Below are 22,874 nucleotides of genomic sequence, written 5' to 3'. Positions count from 1 at the left end.
CTTGTCACCTATCCAAATTTTAGGGACAACAACAATAAATTGATTTCAAGTTGATCATTTGGTATCAAAAGTGGCTTATATGAAAGGCAAAGGCCTCTAGATTACACTTGATTTTTATTTATTTAATTAGGACAGTAAGGTCTGACTTTGCTTAGACAAAAGTCTTGTCACTTAACAGAAATAATGTACAGCATAGAATATAAAGTCATGTTGTAGTGGAAAAATAATAAATATTGTGTATGACTCCCATGATCTTGGACGACTGCATCCATACATCTCTGCAATAACTCAAATAACTTATTAATCAAGTCATCTGGAATGGCAAAGAAAACATTCTTGTAGGACTCCCAGAGTTTATCAAGATTCTCTGGATTCATCTTCAATGCCCTCTTCTTCATCTTACCCCAGACATGCTCAATAATGTTTATTTCTGGTGACTGGGCTGGCCAATCCTGGAGCAACTTGACCATCTTTGCTTTCAGGAACTTTGATGTGGAGGCTGAAGTATGAAGAGCGCCATCCTGCTGAAGAATTTTCCTTCTCCTGTGGTTTGTAATGTAACGGGCAGCACAAATGTCTTGATTTCTCAGGCTGTTGATGTTGCCATCCACTCGGCAGATCTCTCACACGCCCCCAGACTGCATGTAACCCCAAACCGCAATTTTTCCTTCACAAAATCAGACTGATTTCTGTGAGAATCTTAGTTCCATGCGGGCTACAATAGGTCTTTTGCAATATTTGTGATGATTGTGATGCAGTTCAACAGACGAATTATCAGAAAAATCTACCTTCTGACACTTTTCCAAACGATCAACTAGAAGTCAAGTTATTATTTGTTGCTCTTACAACTGGGATTGACAACAAGACTTTTGTCAGGTAGTGTAAAATGACTAATATAGATTAGTATTTGTTACACATTATGTACAATATCATGTATAAAACAAAACAAAAACGTCTTGTGTAATGACACAATTTAATGAAAAATAAGTTGCTCATGGGAACACAGGTCAAAAGTTGTAAGAAAATAATTATTAAATATAACTTTTTTTGTTTCATTAAAATATATAAATTTTTTTCTACATTATTCTGTTGATTATAAAACAATCATATTATTAAAAATATTTCATAAATAATTTACAACAATAAATTAATTTATAGACATCTGAACACTTCATCTTCTGCTTATGCTCATGAGTTAAAACTGTTCATAAAATACATTCATTAAATATACATACTTAAAAAAATACAAAAATGTTTCTTTTAGGGGAAAGATGATTACAGTTTAGGCTCAACGACCAAATTTACACTGCAACAGTAGCACAGATATACTTCTGAATTGGCATTTATAGTATTTTTACACACTCTCAGACTCTCAGAGGTGGCATGAATGCATTTGCATTGCAGCTACTTTACACTGAACTTTAATCAGAGAAAGTGCAGCTTTAACTCAGCTGTGTAAAGACACCTTTACATAATTAACTTAATTATTATTTTAAAAATCGTATTAAAACTTTGTTCCACTCATTTCATTGATCTGGTTTCTCTTTCTGTTTCGTCGTTCTCTATAGTAGAAGATCATCCAGGTGACGACCCAACCGATCATCAATCCTCCTACAGCCAGAACTGCAGCTGCCCAGGCTGGCACAACATCATTGGGACAGTCAGCAGGTAAAGGGGTGCCTGGTAGGACTGTGGTGGGAACTGTAGTCACAGGGACATCAGGGCCACTGTTTATTCGTGTAAAGATAAAAGGATGCTCCTGGAGAAGACATAAAGTAAAAACATTAATTTAAGGACAATTTAAATCACATTGTAGTGACTGTTCTATGTCAAACAGTGATTTACATTGGTTATTTACTCACCTCTGTGGGGCATCGGATCTTACTGCGGTCATATGTGAAATTATTGTAGTTCTGTTTACTCCCTACAGGCTCCAGCTAAAGCAGAGAAGGACAAGGGCATATTTAACATGGGGAAGATTCTCTGAGATTGGAACTGCATTCCAAATTACATACCTATGCACTATACAACACATTTTCTGTATAAACAGTATATATAGTGCATTCACACACACACACACACGCACGCACACACACACACACACACGCACACACACGCGCACACACACAAAAACAAAACCCTAAAATACCTGGATGATGGACTTGGCTTGGATGCTGTGGATGGTTTACTCTATTCATTACCTTTACTATTAATTTTTGGTTGGACAAACAAAATTCTTCAATTGATATAATTACACCACCTCCTGATTGTGAATGTGGTTGTACTCCAACAGCTACTATTTGTTATTTTGTTGATTTATTTCACTAAGTTTGCAACTGTTGAACATCGTCTAGGAAACAGTTTAAATGAGTAAAAAATCCTTAATGTTCCATTTGGAATGACACTAAGATCAAACACTACATGGTTGAGTGTATAAGTGTAGTGTAAACGTGCAAAGTGTGTCATTTGGGAGACAGCTTGTGTGTGTATAAGTTCATATTCATTTACCATGTTGTTCCAGAGTGCAATAGCCATCTCTGCATGTCCACGCTCAGAGAAATGAAAACAGTCCACAGAAAAGTAAGACACGTCTGGTTTGCCATCCTAATGCAGAGAGATAAATTAGTTGCAACACTGTAAAAAATGACTTTCAATGGTAAAACTGTAAAAATGCTACTGTAAAAATTTGTAACCTGCAACAGTAAATTTCCCTAAAATATATGTGAATAACTGTAAAATGACTTTCCGAGAATTCACTTGCCTTTTTAGGATTTTTGTTGACATTACGTTCTGTTTTTTTGGAAAAGTATGTGTTCTGTAAATGTTACTACTTCAAAACACTGGTGTATGAACACAAATTAATGAAATGTGGTAGTTTATCTTAAAAATTAGATAATTATTTTATAGCATTGGCCCTGATTCTGAAATTCTTTGACTATATTTGTTGTCTGAACATGTTGTTTATATGAGATTTCATAACTCTTTGTAATGTTTTAGGGCACAAACCTTGACCATTGGAACAACAGTGTTCTCAAAAAAGGGCTGTAGCACCACTGCAAAGTCATGTCTTCCATCATACCGTCCCCCATACACCAGCCTTTCAGTCTCCTCCTGACACAGAAAACAACAACAACACTTTTATTACTGAATGTCAAGTCCACACAGCTAACCAGCTTTAAATGAACAGACAGCTTCTTTGGCTGCAGACCTGCAGATCTCTGTTGACCTTCTTCATTTCATTCATTTGTGGAGAGTTTTCACGTGGACTCAGAAAACACGGACACAAGTTTCTGTCACACATACACACACACTCATGAAAATGTTGGTGTACATTAGAATGATCATTTCAGAGTATAATTTAATGACTGGTTGATTTACTTTTGGAGGAGGCTGCAGCCCAGTGTGTCCCTCTTTATCAATCGCAGATCCTCAACCTGTAAGATTTCCACTAAATTCACCAGCACTCTGGGAACCTGCACAAACACAGTTTTTGTCCAGTGGTTAAAGATTTTTCAGAGCAAGTTATATCTCATTTTTGGGTCCTTTAAAAAAAAAAGCTACTTAATAATTATGCACATGGAAATATAAGGCAGTTTTTAATCTCCAGTCCAGTCAGTAGAATATCAAAATAAGTACGCAAGCACTGGATAATAAACATAAAATAATGTTTTATGTCAAAAAAGTGAGCAATTCTCATGAAAATAATACTTCTAAATATTTTTGAACTCATTAGAATTGAATAATGTCTGATACACAGCCAGATGATTTAATCAGTTATATGAAAGTGAGGTTTAGTGTCTTTCTCACCTCATTGTAAAGCATGTCCAGACTGTCTCTGATGTGACCGATGTACTTAGAAGAGGACAGAGCAGCCTGAGTACAGAAAAAACAACACACAAAGCAAAATTGAACTGCTGTTTTCAAGTTTAGGCATACTTAGATTTTTCTCAAAATAGTTTTGACAATAGAATTACATGACAACGACATATTCAGGGGCTGAAAATCCTAGTTTTTGGAAATATTATGGTTATTTTGTGCATTATTAAAAAGCTTTTGTGATAAAAGTGACTCCATGCATATTGCTTTTCAACCAAAACATTAGGATCTGGATTCAGGACTGTATGTGCACAACGATTCTTTACAACGTGACATTGCCAACTACTGTCCTGGCAAGCATAATAATGTGTTTAATATATTTATTTATTTGGTTTCATTTTGTAGGTCTATATAAATGAAAATAATTTTGATTACATTAAATTACATTTAAAATACAGCAATGGCACATCTCGCTGCTAATATCAGTGTATTAAAATTCACTACCGAGGTGCTCTGACGCAAAAAGAAACCATTTATGATGTGCCTCTGAGAGCATTTATTAAGAATCATTCACTCACCCGGTCATGACAGTACTGGCAAAGGTCATTTCCTCCTATAAACAATGTCACCAGTTTCCAATCCTTCTCAAAGTCCACGTCCTGAAAAGAGAGAGCAGTGTGGAACAAACACATTTATTGCCAAACAAAAAAATTGGTGGAATTTGCTGGAGTTGGCACATAATTACATATAAATTATTTTATATAGGAAAGAAACGGTATAAAATGCATGAAATGTTTTTATTTATTACCGTACAATGGTTTAGAACAACTTAATAGACTGAACAAGCATACTAACCTTGCTTTCCTTCAAAGCTGTGATGAGATCCCTCGCTTGTGCTGGTATATTCCTGAATATGTAGAAAGAAAGCATTAGCTGGGAGGATTTTGTGTATTGTCTTTGTGTTATATGCGTTTATGTGTGTTTCTCACTGTGCTTTGGCACCACCCACTGCCATATTGAAGCCATTTGGTCGTTTACTTTTCCCCTTTGAGAAGCCGAAAACACTTGGGTTGAACTTCTTGAAGATGTCTGATAATATATAATGATATAATGATGTTTTTAAACAAGTTTTATTCCTACCCAATTATTTTTTAGTAAGTTTAATTCCTACCCAAAGTAACCATTTAAAACAAAGCAGATAAAGTGTTACACAAGGAAATACTCACTAGGTAATGTGGTGACAGTCTCCAATGTATCATCCCCACCAATGCTGTCAATCAAATTAAAAACTTAGAATATAAGAAATATATCATGTATGTAAACAGCTCCTTAAGCAAAGTTTGACATCTGACCTCCAGGAAACTCCACGCTCCTCATCCGGCAGCTGGAGAAGGTTTTTAGCTTTTGCACCAAATCCAGCCTGATGAGAGAAAAAATTATTCTTAGAGAATGATGAAACACAGCAAGATACACAAATATACAAGCACACTTACGGTTAGTGAATCTCCAAGAGCCGCCACTACTTTAATGTCACCTGGACGCAGACTGTGAACTGATAAAGAAATTGTATTACATGAATGCCTGGGTACACAAACACAAGAACAAAGCACTACTTGAACCTAAGAAGATAAAAGTTAATCAATCATAAAATCACAATCAACGAAAGATAATGAATCACGCCAGAATATCTGTAGAAACTGAAACGTGTTGTCTGATTTTTTCTGAACTCATGAATGTCAATAATATTTCTCAGTTGTTAAGTTTTTCTGCTAATTTTTTATGTGTTCTTATAAGTTTTTCAAAAAGTATTACTTAAAAAATTCAGTTGCATTAAACAATATTTCAGTTTAACCTCTATGGACAACATATGTGGCATCTTTCATTTATAGATACATTTAGATACAATTTAGATTAAAATACTAAAAACTAAAAGACAAATGACCTCCGTTTCTTTGGTGGAAAATGTCTCAGATGACAAATTTAATGTAGTTTACCTATTTTATTTTATTTTATTTTATTTTATTTTATTTTATTTTATTTTATTTTATTTTATTTTATTTATTTTATTTTATTTTATTATTTTCGGCTTAGTCCCTTTATTAATCAGTGGTCACCACAGCAAAATGAACCACCTATTTTATTTTATTTTAAATATTATTTAATTTAATTTAATTTTATTTTATTTTCGGCCTAGTCACTTTATTAATCCGGGGTCGCCACAGCAGAATGAACCACCAACTTATCTATCACATGTTTTACGCAGCAGATGCCTCTCCAGCTGCAACCCATCTCTTGGAAACATCCATACACACTCATACACTACGGACAATTTAGCCTACCCAATTCACCTGTACCTGGAAGAAACCTATGCTAACGCAGGGAGAATATGCAAACTCCACACAGAAGCCGAGGCTCGAACCAGCGACCTTCTTGCTGTGGTGGGACAGCACTCCCTACTGCGCCACTACGTCGCCTTTAATTTTTTTTTTATTTATTATTTTATTTTATTTTATTTTATTTTATTTTATTTTATTTTATTTTATTTTATTTTATTTTATTTTATTTTATTTTATTTTATTTTATTTTATTCATTTTATTCATTTTATTCATTTTATTCATTTTATTCATTTTATTTTCGGCTTAGTCCCTTTTTTAATCAGGGGTCGCCTCAGCAGATTGAACCACCTTTTTCATTTTATTTTATTTTATTTCATCTTATTTTATTTATTTTTTATTTTATTTTGATTTCACTAATTAGTTAATTGATAGTAAAATCTATATAATTGTTATTTTTTTTCTTACCAGATGTTGGTAAAGTGTTAGAGGGCGCTGTGTCCACACATGAGAAATCACTTCCCCAGTTCTAAATTGAAAGGCAAGAGTCATGTTACAATACATAACACACTGATCTCTCTTAAGCTGCGTTACATCCATTATTAATATCTGTTTGACTTACTGTTGGAGGTGGAGGAGTAGGTTCAGGTATGTTGTATGTGTAATTGCTATTATAAAATGTCCTCAAATAGGGGGAAGACTGAAGAAGAAAATGAAAGTGTTGACAGAATTATAGAATTAACATAGGACATATATGTATACTGTATAAGTAAACTCACTGTTTCTGGGCATTTAAGAGAGATTCCTGCAGTGAAATCCTCTTTATCTGTCTTGTTACCTAAAGGCTCCATCTGAGGGAGGGAGGTAATAATGCAGGAAATATTTTGGATTAGGCATGCTATGAAAAAAATGATGATGCAGTATATTATGACCATTTTTTATTTGTGTTTTCCTCTTGAAATACAGTTTTACAAACTGGTCAAATTAAATGCAGCTTTATCGTTTGTCTGAAGCAAGACTTTTCAAACATCAAAACAAAAAAGGGAAATGTTTATTACAGACAACTTTAAAGTCTGATCAAAATCCAAATGTTTTTTTCTAGATCATATAGTTATTATTGGAGTAAATAATTAATTTAATCCACTTATAAAGACAATCCACTGTTTATTTTAATCTTCAATTAAACTATTTGCTTCAACATTTGGAGTGGCGGTCCCTCTGTTGATGTCAACCTAAGGGCTTCCATGGCAACCCTTTTTCACTCTATCAAAACCCTCTCTTAACTTTAGCTTGCTATGAGGGAATGATACAAAAAAGAAAGCATCGCCCCTATTCAATATTCTGTTTCAGTTTGAAGTACATCAACATATTGAAATAGCCTGCAACCAAACCTTGGACAGTGTCTTGTTTAATTATATTTTCTGAGCAAAAATGTGACTAACTCTCCGGCCACTTTATTAGGTACACCTGTCCAACTGCTCATTAACACAAATTTCTAATCAGTCAATCACATGGCAGCAACTCAATGCATTTAGGTAGACATGATCAAGACGATCTTCTGCAGTTCAACCCGAGTATCCTGCCTTTTATCAACAGTTCAGGCAGGTGGTGGTGTAATGGTGTGGTCTTGAGTATTGTTGCTGACCATGTCCATCCATTTATGACCACAGTGTACCCATCTTTTGATGGCTTCTTCCAGCAAGAAAACATGCCATATCACGAAGCGCTTTTTTTAACATGACAATGAGTTCATTGTACTCAAATGGCCACCAGAACTCAATCCAATAGAGCACCTTTGGGATATGGTAGAACTGGAGATTCACATCATGGATGTGCAGCCGACAAATCTGCAGCAACTGCGTGATATTATCATGTCAATATAGACCGAAATCTCTGAGGAATATGTTCAGTACCTTGTTGAATCAATGTCACAAAGGATTAGGCAGTTCTCAAGGCAAAAGGGGGTCCAACCTGGCACTAGTAAGGTGTACCTAATAAAGTGGCCGGTGAGTGTACATTTTTAGCATGATTTACAAAAGACATCCATCACAGCATATGATAACCCTTTAAAAGACTATATAGTGCATGCCAAAAATACTAATTAATTGTCATTTTATAAATATTTATACTTCTCTATTCTTCAAAACACCCGTTTGTTTAACCCATTTGTCAACAAATTTTTTTTAAGTATTCAAAATACATGATTTAATATAAATGTTCTCTTATATTTTAATTAAGCGCAGGTTCAGGTCAAAATGAAATACATTTACATAAATACATCTGTTAAGCTAAATGACAACGGAAAATTATTTCACCCATATTTTTATATTTTTATTTATGTATTATGTATATGTTAAGCTTGCATGTAATATGCTTTCTATGTGTTTAAAATGGCTATTTAAAATGCGTACACTAAAATGGGACACTTGCTCTATGCCATGGATCTTTTTCTATGAAATACTGACCAGGTTGTTCCAGAGAGCCCGAGCCATGAGTGTGTGAGCTTTCTGACTGAGATGAAAACAGTCCGGAGAGAAATAAGAACGGTCAGGTCTCCCGTCCTAAAAGAGCATGAAATCAATGACCGAAGGAGATTGAGAACAAGCTGATCAAGAAAGGACAGTCTGTGCTGTAAATGATAAAAGATTGTTCTGCACCTCCATTAAAGGAAGAAAAACATTTCTCAAGAATGGCTGCAGGACCACAGTGAAGTTATCATGAGTGTCATATCGGCCAGAATCCACCAGCTCCCACATCCCACGCTGAAAATAAAACTCATTCAGTATACTGGACTTTTAACCAGTTACATTTTTCAATCATATTAATTTTGAAATCATTTTTTTCAATTCATAGCTATAGTGGTTAACACTTTATTTTGATGGTCCATTTGAGTAGTAGACTGTCTGCTTAATATCTGTTGATTCTGCTCCTTCAACAGATATTTAACTGACTATAAGAAACTTTGCAAGTACATGTCAACTTACGCTAACCCTAACCCCAACCCAACAGTCTACTTGTAATCTAATCAGAATTAGTTGGCATGTATGCAATGTAACTTAAATTCAACTAACGGACAATCAAAATAAAGTAACTATAGTGTAATATCAAAAATCAACAAATCCATAATTTAGGACATTTAAAAAAAATCTTTTGTCCAAAAATACTTTTGCAGCTGCTATTCTCAAAATTTGATGCAATATTTGCAGCATTTGTTTTGACAGAACCTGTTTACCTCTTAACTAACTTTATGATATTAGATACACAAAGAATTAAATGATCAAAATCAAAAATGCTTTGCTGCAAAATTTCTTCTAAGTTAACAAAATCATTAGAATTAGAAAATCATGCTCAAGTATATTTAGCAAATTAATGTATTTGCTTGTTCAACAAGTGGGCTGTGCTTTTCCCACCACAATTGCAATGAGTTTTCATCATAAAACTAAGCAAACTAAAAAATCTAATGACAAAAAGTGAAAACAATAAATATTTTTATGTTGCTTCAACTTATTTTAACAGGTTTAATTTATACAAAGTTTAACGTAATATTTTTAGTCAGTTTGATGATGTAAGTTGAGATGACTAGAAAGTTTATTTGATTCAACAAATACATTTAAGGCAGCAATCTTTTACAGTGCATTTAAAGTTATATTTCTTAAAAAGGAATATTGAGCAATAAAGAGCAAAAAATTCCATTTAATTACATTTTATCTAAGTATAATCATGCTATACTTTTGTGAAAGATTAATAGATTTACATTTGTCATATGAATTACAAGTAAAGTAAATCTGAGCTGTTTTTGTCCATATATTCTCAGTCATATTGGCCACTAATGAATGGCAAAACCTGAAAGAACTAATAATTAAAATGAATAAGTTGTGTACCTGATATGCTTTGTTAAACTCCTGCAATGTTTGGAATTCATGAGATTCATCTTTAGGTTGCAGAACACAACGACACACAATACTAAAAAATATAAAAGCAAAGAAAAATCATTCATGACTTGTTTGAACAACCTACAGATATCAGTCTAAATTAATCTGACAGAAATGAGGAGAATCAGTTTTGTACAAGACAAAACGTACTTGACCAGCCAGGTAGGGCAACCATTGCTTTTGTCCTTATGAAGTGCACGAAGGGGAACTATATCCAGCAGCTCCACGAGGTTCACCAGAGCTCGAGGAACCTGGAGAACAAGACATGACTGAATCAATACTAGCTGCAGGGAAATATTTGTTCTGAGAAGCTTTGCGAAGTCTAGCTAACAGATGAATAACTGCATTTTATCATAGTTTTTGCTTTACAATACAGGCCTATCAAAACTAACATTAAATCATTTAAACATTTTTAAGTCAATAACATATAACAAGAAAAATACACTCAAATCGAGCTGAAACAACGTAAGTATTGTTTTTTTGTAGGGGACAACCCAATTGTTTTAAATTCAATCCCCTTAAATTTGTTAAAAAATGAATAAGTTAACGTAATTCCATCATGTTGTCCCAACACAAAGCGATTGTGTAGAACCCATCAATTTTACAGTGTATAGAAAAGTCTTAAAGTCAGAAATTTCATCTATACAAAACTTTTCATATTTAATACCACTTATTTTTATTTTTTTATACTCAGGTTCCAGATATTCAAATAATCTTTGACAAATATAATCATATCCTAACAAACCAAACATCAATGTAAAGCTTTTTCAGCTTTTAATGTAATGTATAAATGTCTTGATATCAATTTAGACCAGGGGTGCCCAAACTCTGTCCTGGAGGGCCAGTTTCCTACAGATTTTAACTCCAACTTGCCTCAACACACCTGCACGGATGTTTCTAAAAAGCAAGAACTTGATTAGCTAGCCCAGGTGTGTCTGATTAGGGTTGGAACTAGACTTTGCAGGAAACCGGCCCTCCAGGACCAAGTTCGGCCACCCCTGATTTAACCACTTATGGCTGGTTATGTGGTCTTGGATCACATACTGCACACAGAAATAGTACAGAAATGCCATTTTCTTTCTTTCTTTCTTTCTTTCTTTCTTTCTTTCTTTCTTTCTTTCTTTCTTTCTTTCTTTCTTTCTTTCTTTCTTTCTTTCTTTCTTTCTTTCTTTCTTTCTTTCTTTCTTTCTTTCTTTCTTTCTTTCTTTCAAACAGATAACAGGGACTATCTCTTTATAAAATGAATTATTCACAGTTTTTAAAACCTGATTTAAAACCAACATTATGTCTGTATCAAGAAGGACAAAATCAGTGCCAAAACAGCCTCACCTCATTGTGCAAAATGTCCAGAGCCTCACGAATATACTTCACAATGTTATCAGAAGAATAGTACCGCTGAGGGCATATAGAGATAAAGAGAGATAGAGACACTAATTACAGATCTAATTATGAAACGATAATAAATCAATCAATCTCTATTAATGTCAGCATACAGTATCAGAGCAGTGGGCACATAAGTCATTTCCTCCAATGAAGACTGTGATCATCTTCCAGTCATTCTCGAAATCAATTCTCTGAAAGAAATAATCAGAAAGGTTCATATGTAGTGTGCTGCTTAGTTTTTGTCTATACTGTGGGATAAATAATCCCAACAAGTACAATAATATTCAATATGTTAAGAAAATTAAAAAGACAAAAAAAAAAAAACACAATAGAAAAGCAAATGTATGTATATGAGAATATATTGCAAATGACTTACTGAGTCTTCCTTCATTCTTTTAACAACAGCATGAGCCTGCTTCACCATATCACTGCAAAATGGCAAAACTAGACATTTAGTATCTTTTAATAGTACTTTATTTACATTATCTTTAAAAAGTCTGGTGCCAGTAAGATTATCTTTTATTGAGACATTAAATAGCAAAGATGCATTAAATCAAAATAAGATTGAAAGTGACAATAAAGACTTTAATCATTTTACTAAGGATTTTTTTCTAATAAATACCGATCTCTTGAATTATTCTTCAAAGAAAAGTGTCAGAATCACGGATGTTCCTTGAGAATCAAATAGATGTGTTAAAATGATATATGAAGGATCATGTCATATTGAAGATTGAATAACGATAGCTTTTTCATCTTAGGAAAAATTATATTTTAAAATAAGTTTAATGATTCGTTATCTATTGGTTTATTAGACGTGAAGTGACTCACTCAGCTTTGGCTCCAGGTACTGCTTGGTTCAGAAAGCTTTGTGCTGAATCCTCATCTCCTTTTCCCACAGAATAGCCATTGAGTGAGGGGTTGAACTCTTTCAGTATGTCTAAATGACAAAGAAAATTATAGTAAGCTTACATAATCACTCAAAATCAGCTTCATGTATCCATTTAAGCCTTGAAAAAGCCAAAGTTGAAGAGCATTTTTGGAGTGAGCACATTTGGCTTTCTGTTTATTAAAGATGGGCTCAAGCCTAACTTTATCCATGAACTACAAGTTATGCAAAGCTGTTCAATCTTTTCTAAAATGTGTTCAAAAAATGCTGTTCTTGTACAGTGATCACTAAATGGTTTAATAAACTTAACTATATAAATCTACCATATAGAACAATAAGATCATCATATTTTCATGAGAGCTTGCACATACTTGGTAAAGTGGTTATAGATGACAAGTTCTTATCTCCACCGATGCTGAAAGACAGATAAAACCAACAGAATCAAACATGACTGTCTTCTGCTTCATGAAACATCACTGATCATTCAGATTAGACATGCATCCTACAAAGCATGCATTAAACCAGCACCATTTGTGTGCACTGAATTGGTGGTTAACCGGATGATCAGGATAGACACTCACCACCATGACAGGCCTCTGTACTCTGTGATCACACCCAGCAGGTTATTTTGAGCAGCACCCACCCCATTAGCTGCCTGTTATGGTGACAAAGAAAATGACATCACAAAATTGCACATATCAATATAAAAATAATATAAATTATTTAAATTATAAATAATAATAAAAAATAAGAATATAATATAAAATAATAAACATACTTAAACATCAATAAATTAATTATACTAATAAAAGGGCTCTATTTTAACAATCCAGGCACAAAGTCTAAAGCGCATGGTGCAAAACCATAAAGGGCATGTCTGAATCCACTTTTGCTATTTAGAGGCCGAAAAAAATATGGTTTGTGCCATGGCGCATGGTCTAACAGGGTTCTCTGAATAATAAATGAGTTGTGTGTTTTGAGCATAACGTGCATTAAACCAATCAGAGTCTCATCTCTCATTCCCTTTAAGAATCAGTTGCGTCGCGCCATGGCGCATTTGCTATTTACATGGTGGACTTTGAAAGTGGAAAAACTGAACACTTCACTAGCGAGAAAACAGTTAAACAGACCATCTGCTTGAGGATATAGAATGAGCCTCCTCTATTTGGCCTCTTTACTTTCTCTTTAGTTTACTTTAACTCTTTACTTTACTCCTTTACTTTTGTGGATGAGGAAATGGTATTGTACGCACTCCACTGAAAACAATCATTAGCCTACGTATTTAATTTTGTTTGTTAAGTGCAAAGATTTGTTTCAAAACTAACAAAACACTAACAAAGTGTGGTCAAAAAACTGAGTTATATCCAAACACATATCCTATTCTTATGCCCCATGTACTAACGCTTACATCTCCAAAACCCGACAGGTGGACAAATCTAAACTTGTTTTTATTAAAACAAATATAAATATGCATATAATAAATAATACTGCTAATAATAATAACATTATAATAAAAATGCAAATTGTCATGAATAAACTGAAAAAGCCCCCGAACACGAAGAAAGCATGGAGGCAGTCTTTTTACATCTATGTAGAAAATAATCTTTGTAATATTTTAATTCTTTATTTTTTATATATAAGGATATTTGTGTATTACTGTACATCCTCTGTGTATTAAGCGTTTGAAGAAGCATAGGGCATAACTGACACACTCTACTCTGGACTTTATACCAGCTTTTACTTGGTCAATGGCATGGTCTATTTCAGTTTCTCAAAATAGCAATGCGCCAACAATGCGCTTTAACACACCTCCTTTTTACATCAGCACACATGAGTCCACAAAGTAGCACAAATGAATTTGCTATTTAAACAACGTCGCGTAAGAGGTAAAAATTAGGGTTTCACTGGTCTGAAAATAGCAACAAATCGCACAAAACGCCTTATCGCACCGATTGTATGATATGGGCCCAAAGTGACAGTAAATCAGTCTAGTAGACAAGTTGGTATTTAGTAATACATTATATTTTGTACTAAATATACACAATATTGTTATTGTGGGCACTTTAAAATATATCGTAAATTATTCTGTCTTTGAATGTGAATAATTTTAGAGTAGTTTATCTAATGTATGACATTGCATGTGGTAACACTTTATTTTTATGCAAAACAAAGTTTCTGTTATTTGAAAACCATTACATTTGATAATAAGAGGACAACAATGAAATGTGTCCACCATTCTTTTCTAATTTATTAAAATACCATGATACAGTATATAAAATAATAAAACATTCTGCATTTATTGTGCCATAATTATTAGATGTCAAATGCCTACAGTAAAGACATTTATGATGCTATAAAATTTCTATTTCAAATTATTGCTGTTTTTAAACTCAGTTTCAAACTCAAATTCAGTTTTACTATAAAAAATACATCAAAAAATATTCTTATTAATAACAATATTAGGGTGACAGTTGTGTCTACTATGTGGAGTTTGCATGTTGTCCCCACTTTCGCGTGGGTTTCCACCGGGTACTCCGGTTTCCCCCACCAGTCCAAAGACATGCACTATAGCTAAATTGGCCGTAGTGTATGTGTTTGAATGAGTGTATGGGTGTTTCCCAGTGTTGGGTTGCGGCTGAAAGGGCAGTCCCTGCGTAAAACATATGCTGGATAAGTTGGGGATTCATTCCGCTGTGGCGATCCCTAATTAATAAAGGGACTAAGCCGTAAAGAAAATGAATGAATGAAAACAATATTATTATACAATATTATTTTATTATTGTTTTCATTGTATTTTCAAAACGTTTAACTTTTTTTTGTGGTGTAAATTTGCTTATTTTAAGAAGGATCAGCAAATATTGTTAATAAAACAGAAAAATCATCACCGTCAAAGAGTCACCCATCGCTGCCACCACTTTGATGTCCGCTGGCCGTAAAGTATGGACTACAGAACAAACACACAGAAAGGAGAATATAAGCCTCCTGTAATTCCCAAATAGTGAGAGCTACTACAGTGTGAGATCCCAGTTTACCTGAGGTAGGGATGCTGGGGGACGGAGCCCTGTCCTCACAGTAGAGCTCACTCCCCATCACCTGAAAGATGCAGAAAGCTGAATCACCCCTGACAGATGCAGTACAAGAGAAACACATGTCAAGCAGCAGGACGAGCTTTTGGTGAGAATGAACTCACTGTGTCGACAAGTAGATGTGAATCTGCTGTTTGTGATGCTCTGGACTCTGAATTTTGATGTGTTCGCAAAAATGGCTTTTCCTGAAACACAACAGCAGGTTTACTAAAGCATAATGTATGCGCATGTTTCTGTCTGTTTCGAAAGAATTTGAACATCCAGACTTAAACATAGAAAATCATTCACAGGCAAACATATAAAGGCCAAATCACACATTATAGATGCTGACAATAACCATAATTTCTTAGACATTTTATGACCCAACAAAGGCCTATTAAACATATTCGTTCAGCAAAAACGTGCTCCAACAGATGTTTACACCAGTCTGACTAAAGTGTGTGGTGTGAGTTAATCTTTAGACATTGTCAATGTTAGTGCTATATCGTGTGAATGAAAATACACCATTGTATAATGTTCTTATCATATATGAAGGGCAAAAACTTGTGTAAAACGTAAAGAGAACAGTTTGGTCTGATAAAGGCGCATTTATGAACAGACTCTGATTCAGCAATTTGCTTTATGAACGCTGAAGAGGTCATAAATCAAATATTTTCACCACCTCAGTAGGACATGGAACGGTGACTCCGCCCCGCCCATCCATCTCAGTCTTGTCTGTGATTGGCTGGAGCTGTAAAAAGAATAATTTAGATTGGTTAGAAAGAAAGCTCAAGTTCTTCCTTATATAAAAACAAGATTAGATACGTGGTATTAGATGGGCTTTTAGGTTGTATGGGTTTCAGATTAAATCTTATCATCAAGAGCTGATTACTGGTCTGTTATCAGTCACATCAGGGTCTTTATTATTATTACTCCTTAGAACTTGAAAGTGTCCAGGAATTCACCTTAACGGAAACACTGTACACATGCTTTGCTTGCATTATTATTAACTTACCAAATTAGCCCAGAGTTGTAAAACAACCAAGCTTATGTCATTTGAGGAATCAGGCGTAGGTGATGTCATCTGAAATTAAAACAAAAAAAGTACATATTTGCATAAGAAATTGTCCATAAAAATTGCTAAAGTAGTTGCCTTGTTTCAGTAGCCCAGAGTGTATGTTTCTTTTAAAAGGGATGCTTCTTTTAAATACAAATAACATTAAGTCTCAGATCTCATTATTGGAATGGTTAGATTTATAATCATTTACAATAATTTTTGGTTATTTAATATCTTGAAGGGAAAATAAATTATATAAGTTTAAGTGCACATTTATTCAATGAAAGTTGTCCATCCGTCTGTCTGTCTGTCTGTCTGTCTGTCTGTCTGTCTGTCTCTCTATCTGTCTGTCTGTCTGTCTGTCTGTCTATCTATCTATCTATCTATCTATCTATCTATCTATCTATCTATCTATCTATCTATCTATCTATCTATCTATCTATCTATCTATCTATCTATCTATCTATCTATCTATCTGTCCGTCTGTCTGTCCATCTGTCTAGTGACCTATTTAAAATGATATTTGGATATTATAGACTCACTGGATCTGTCAGCACTGGACTGGACTGAAGCATTACACTGAAGTCCTCTTGATCGTTGAACCAGCCTCTCCTCTCTAAAAGAGCACTGACAGATTCCTGTTCAATAAAACAAATAAATGTCAAACAACATGAGCAATGATATGCAAAACTCATACATGTAAAGTGCTTAGCATAACTGAGTACACCACATATTGAAAATGTATATTTTTATCCATTTCTCAGTGAAAACTAGACTCAAGTAATGAAACGAGGACCATTTGTTTTATATGGAATGATTATTCAGCATTCACAAGTTTAGTTAATTTTGACTGACATGACATAAGCAAATGATAATGTTATAAAACAGCAGAGTGTTGTATGAAAACTATTGATGCATGTCCAAAAGCAATTGCAATTTGTTGGAAGGAATGAGAAACTGCTACTATGCATGAACTATTGTGCAAATGTGAAGTGTTGTGAGAAATGCACCAAAGCAACTGAGAAAAACTGTAAGTAGATAAAGGTTCCACTTAAAATATATTTTAACATGCAGTTTATTTACAAAAGAAATATCTATAGAGAAAGAGAATGTTTTGAGTTTCAATGCTAGGGCCCCTACCAGGAATTGCTTAGGGCCCTCAAATCACTAAGTCCACTCGTGTGTGGACATAGGTGTATTTTAAACTCATTTTACACACCTGCAATGAAGCCATAAGCACTAACATATCCAGTCTGTGTCTGTTTTCATCATATCCTGTCTCACAGTTGAACTGGCAGACTCTAAAAAGCAGAAACATCTTACAAATTAAAATTGTTCAACAAAGAATATTATTTGAATTGAGTTCAATTGAGAAAGTTCTCATAATACTGACTGGTCCCTTGACTGTCCACTCCAAACCACAACATGAACCAATGTGTGCTTCAACTGGAAAGGAGAAAAAGCTGTTATTGTAAATGAACTCTATTAATTAAAAATGTTTGTTTGGATGATATTGACTCATTTCACCTTCTCATTAAGAGAGTCCAGTGTTTTCTCCACTCTGTTAACTGTTTCATCAATGACTGCAGTGAGATCCTAAGAACAAATGCAGAATTAAATCTGGAGTTTGATTGTTTAACTGTTTAGCTTGATTGGATTTGTGGTCAAATGTCTGACCTGGTCAGGACACACAGAGATCTCATCAACTGGTATGAAGAGAAGGATCAACTTCCACTGAAAGAGAATGACACAAGTGATGTTTCTCATAGCAGATTTCTCATAGCAAAAAACTAATTAACGGCATATAATGTTTACTTTAAAGAGTGCTTACCTCATAAATTATAATTTATTAAATAAATGTTTATAATATTTACTTTGTGATACAGTTCAATGTAAGTAAGTTTATATTTTTGACACAATATTGCTAGTTATTCTATCCAAAGAAATACTAACAAAGACAATCAATTCATGCTACCAAGTCACACTCCCAACATGCAAAAATACTATAGTCATTTATATTACAGTAAATACTAGTGTTTTCAAACCATACTGTAGTAAAGGAGATGAAATAATTTGTTGTGGTAATACAGTGATGTAGTTACACAGCTATAGTGATGTTAAAAAACGACCCAATACTGTAGTTTTCTACAATACATGACAAGTTACTGTAATAAAAACAAAAGTATACTACAGTATTTATTATAGTTTATCAGTTCCGGTTAGATAGTGACACTTTGTATGGTTTAATACAAGAGCACTAAAATACTTACTATAAATTACTACTAGTATTTTTTACTATAGACATAAATGCTGTAAACATAACAGTTAGGTGAATAATTCAATGAGAATTAAATGAATCTTTCCCCCATCTAACAAATCATTTGAGTGAACTGAATGACACATTTACAGTTACAGGCATCACCAACTGACATAATAACCTGCAGAATCTCATAGTTAATAAGAGCTTTGGCTCATTCATTGTCCTCTTCAAATACTGCAACATCTCACATCAAGTTGTTTGTTAATGTTTGCACAAATACCGGATCTCAGCTGCACTTTTTGTTCTCAATTTAGCTGTGGATACCGCCTGTAACTGTAGTGACAGTGATTAAAGTAAATAAAAAATGGCTTATCACAGTTAATGTCACTTATACTCAAACGAGGACAAACAAAACCTTCAGATAACACCTTGGATAATTGTAGGACTGGGACAAATGGTCATAAAAGTCCAAAGGAGTATTTACTGTACCTGAGTGGGGTCCAGGAACTGCATGTCTTCTGCTTTTTCCATTAAACTCCTATCACGCACACGCACACGCACACACACACACACACACGCACACACACACACACACACACACACACACACACACACACACACACACACACACACACACACACACACACACACACACACACACACACACACACACACACACACACACACACAGTCATTATAAATATAATAAAGTTTAGTGTATATGTAATGTTGTATAATACTATATATATTTTTTCCTGTAGTACCTTTGGTCAGGTAGAACAGCTGATACATGAGGGTTAAAGGTGGACAATATTTCTAAGACAGAAAAGTGAAAACATGTTATTTTGTAACTTGAAAGTTCATTATTGAGTCTTTCTGTCTCTCTTTCAGATACTGTAACTGGTTAATCGCATTATTGTAACCTCACATAACCATGTGCTTAACATGGGTCATTGCCCATAATTTCCTGACTTGACAATAGGTTATCGGTACAGTTTCTGTTTCCCCTTCTTTCAGTCTGCCTTTGATCAGCCTACCATTTTTGACAAACGCTGAGAAATGATTACGATTATTTAGCAAATTTTACACTCTAACCTAATTTTTCAAGATAAATATAACGCTAAATGACATTGCACTTTTAAGATGAGAAACAAAGTTAAACAGAGCTGCAATGAGAATACTCTATGAGAATACAACCATGAGATAACCATATCCCAAACAGTAGTGAACAGACCAATCATATCAGACTGGCTGAGACAAATCAGCCTAAAACAAAGTGCTTAAGTGTGCACGCTAAGATAAGATTTTATTATTACATTGATTGAGATAGGGATATTTTTCTAAAAAAAAAAAACACGTATGGTTCCTATATCAAAGTGATGAATTTAAAAATATATATATATAATTTCTTGTCTTTCATTCAAATTGACTCCTGCTATATACACTAGGTCATGTACTGTAATTTACATTATCTGTGAATATTAATGTCTGAGAAATCAGCTTGTTAAATGGTTACGTGTATCTCTGCCCTGGCCTTGACTTGCATTTCAAGGACTCGAACCAAATCTTTCTCAAACCTTTACACAAAGCTCTGGTTTAATCAAGTCTGACAATCACACAGAAACATGTGAAGGATCTCTGTGAGCTTGATCAATATAATCAATTGCATTATATCAAAATATTGTATTAAAAATAATATACTTATAATTCTGTAAAATAACATAAAAAGTACTGGTGATTTATTGCCAGGTTAGCGTAATTTACAACACCAATTCAGACAATATATCCTTTTAAACTATTACTAATATTAATAAAATTTACTTTTTAAAAACTAAAGGTCCTCCAATGCAATTTAAATACATGGATAGACTAACCTAAAAAATAGAATCATAACACATGGAAAACTGATCAAGCAAATATTATTACAGTGCCATGTTCAGGTTCTTAAACTGCCTGATTGTTTTGCCTAATTTTTGTGTCAGTTGTTGTTGACTTTAAACTTACCATATACATTACCAAGAACTACGGTTTTAGCTATAACCTAGTTGTTCTGAAGAATGGTCTGAGGGTGAGTAAATTAACAGCAGATTTGAGCTAACATTAACTAACAATAAATATTTTATTAACTAACTCATATTAGCAAAGATTAAAAATTATGGAATAAAATATTTCTCATTGTAACTCAATGTTAGTTATTTCATTAGCATACGTTAATTAATACTATACATTATATTAATGTGTTACATTTATTTCTGTAGAGTAAGACTAAAACCTTACCAGACAGCATGTTCAGGGCTCTGATTTCATCAGATCTGCCGCTGAAAAAAGCCATGAATTTCATTTTAATTACATAATCATTTCATTTGCATAATAATAATAATATCAATTTGCATTTGTTATTTTATGACTCTGTTAGTTATAAACATGCATTACAAAAAAATCAGACAATGTGTTAAGAACTATGTCTGGAAAAAAAATGTTTGGTAATTATCTATTCAGTTCAGGGAAAGACCTAAATTTAGGTATTAAATAGGCCATCTTCTTTTAAACTATAGTGCTGTAGTGCTGTAATCTCTTTTTTCAAGGTTACAAATCAGCCTCAGTTCCAATGTAGCTTAGTTGAATGTTTTGATGCAATTGTTATTTGAACATACCTGTCCACATCAGACAGGACTATCCCCGATATCACAGATACATCAGCTGGTCTCAGAGAATGGACTGTAAGAGGGATGACAGGTAAGTTATACATTGACATCAAGCCTAGATGTTTATTTATTGATAAACATCTAGATAAAACTTATTTACAAGGCTTTAGTTAGATTTTTTTTTACCAGAAACTGGAGTGCTGGATGAGGGGGGTGAATCTGCACAAAATAGAGGACTAGAAACAACTGCAAAAAAATAAACCCTTATTAATCATTGATTTGCATGCTAAAGAAAACAAGTCACATATAAGAACAATATTTTGAGTCACACAAATATAAATGCTTTTTCTAAATTGACCTGGATAAAGCGCAATTAGAGGACAGATAATAAGTTTGAAATATATAAAATCTCACATCTGTCCAATGATAGACTAATTATTAACCTCTCAGCTGGCTAAAGAATGAGATCCATGTCTAAAAGCAGTCATTAAAGTGTCAGAAAATAATCTACAGAAGCATCATGCATTGAATTGGAGTAGAGCAGAATAACAAAAAGTGATGAAATACCTGCTGAAAACCAGCTTGCTAGAAGTGCCAAGATGATAATCTGTGCAAAGGAGGAAAACATTTTATCGCTTATTGCCATCATGGGAAAAATCCCCTGCTTCTCTTGTTGGTTCACTTGCTTGGATCCGTCCAGAGTAAAGAGCAGCTGTGAAACTGAACTGTTTAAATGTTTAGTGACACCTGCTCTGATTTGTGACTGTAAATCCTCAGACACGCCTCCTGTTAGTTTACGTATCTCATGGGATTTATTTTAATAGATCTGGCCTGTCACCTATCAAGGTGTTTATAGGTAAGACGTTAAAAGACACTTTATGGGTAAGGCATTAGCCATAGTCCTGTAAGTCTATAGTCCTGGTTTTATGTCTTATGATATGAACACATTGTTTGATTGAAAAGTGACTGTATGACTGATGAGCTTTGCTATCTTAAAGGCAAAATATTGGAAGGGTTTTGCAAAATGGTTAACATAGAATTATTCTTTGTTCCTAAAAATGCTTTAGGACACTTAAAAAAAAAGAACTGCTGATAAAAAAGTAAAAAACGGCATACTTGATACCAACGATGCATTTAGATTTTCATTCAAATGATTTATCAGTTCAGTCAACCAAGTATGTGTCTTTATTAATGGGTAATTTAATCATTGACTGATTTGATTTATTCAAAAAATATGAATAACTAATTAACCAGACATGGACGACGCAGTGGCACAGTAGGTAGTGCTGTCGCCTCACAGCAAGAAGGTCGTTGGTTCGAGCCCTGGCCGGTCAGTTGGCATTTCTGTGTAGATTTTGCATGTTCTCCCTGTGTCCATGTGGATTTCCTCCGGGTGCTCCGCTTTCCCCTACAGTCCAAAGTCATGCAGTACAGGTGAATTGGGTAGGCTAAATTGTCTGTAGGGTTTGAGTGTGAATGAGTGTGTATGGATGTTT

General features: G+C 34.0%; 1 protein-coding gene across 1 annotated transcript; it reads right to left on the bottom strand.

The window, feature by feature from the left end:
• Positions 1-101: 101 nt before the first annotated feature.
• Positions 102-22,119, bottom strand: plb1 (phospholipase B1). The gene is made up of 42 exons (XM_056477412.1): positions 21,946-22,119; positions 21,565-21,624; positions 21,388-21,451; positions 21,011-21,051; positions 19,498-19,549; positions 19,223-19,271; positions 18,151-18,207; positions 18,001-18,069; positions 17,867-17,919; positions 17,693-17,774; positions 17,016-17,111; positions 16,432-16,500; positions 16,099-16,167; positions 15,542-15,622; positions 15,384-15,444; positions 15,237-15,295; positions 12,933-13,006; positions 12,723-12,766; positions 12,294-12,402; positions 11,842-11,893; positions 11,576-11,656; positions 11,412-11,477; positions 10,233-10,333; positions 10,032-10,113; positions 8,808-8,912; positions 8,616-8,711; positions 6,930-7,001; positions 6,773-6,850; positions 6,619-6,679; positions 5,310-5,368; positions 5,169-5,236; positions 5,043-5,086; positions 4,806-4,905; positions 4,672-4,723; positions 4,395-4,475; positions 3,808-3,873; positions 3,379-3,473; positions 3,209-3,290; positions 3,007-3,111; positions 2,509-2,604; positions 1,863-1,937; positions 102-1,759 (listed from the first exon to the last, which is right to left on the bottom strand). Exons 1-42 carry the CDS (start codon positions 22,025-22,027, stop codon positions 1,505-1,507), a joined length of 3,243 nt encoding a protein of 1,080 aa, XP_056333387.1. The 5' UTR covers positions 22,028-22,119; the 3' UTR covers positions 102-1,504.
• Positions 22,120-22,874: the final 755 nt, after the last annotated feature.

Source organism: Danio aesculapii, chromosome 17 (assembly GCF_903798145.1).
Source record: "Danio aesculapii chromosome 17, fDanAes4.1, whole genome shotgun sequence".
In the NCBI taxonomy this organism is placed as follows: domain Eukaryota; kingdom Metazoa; phylum Chordata; class Actinopteri; order Cypriniformes; family Danionidae; genus Danio; species Danio aesculapii.
The sequence above is the reverse complement of the archived record's forward strand: the minus strand, read 5'-3'. Positions and strand labels throughout refer to the sequence as shown.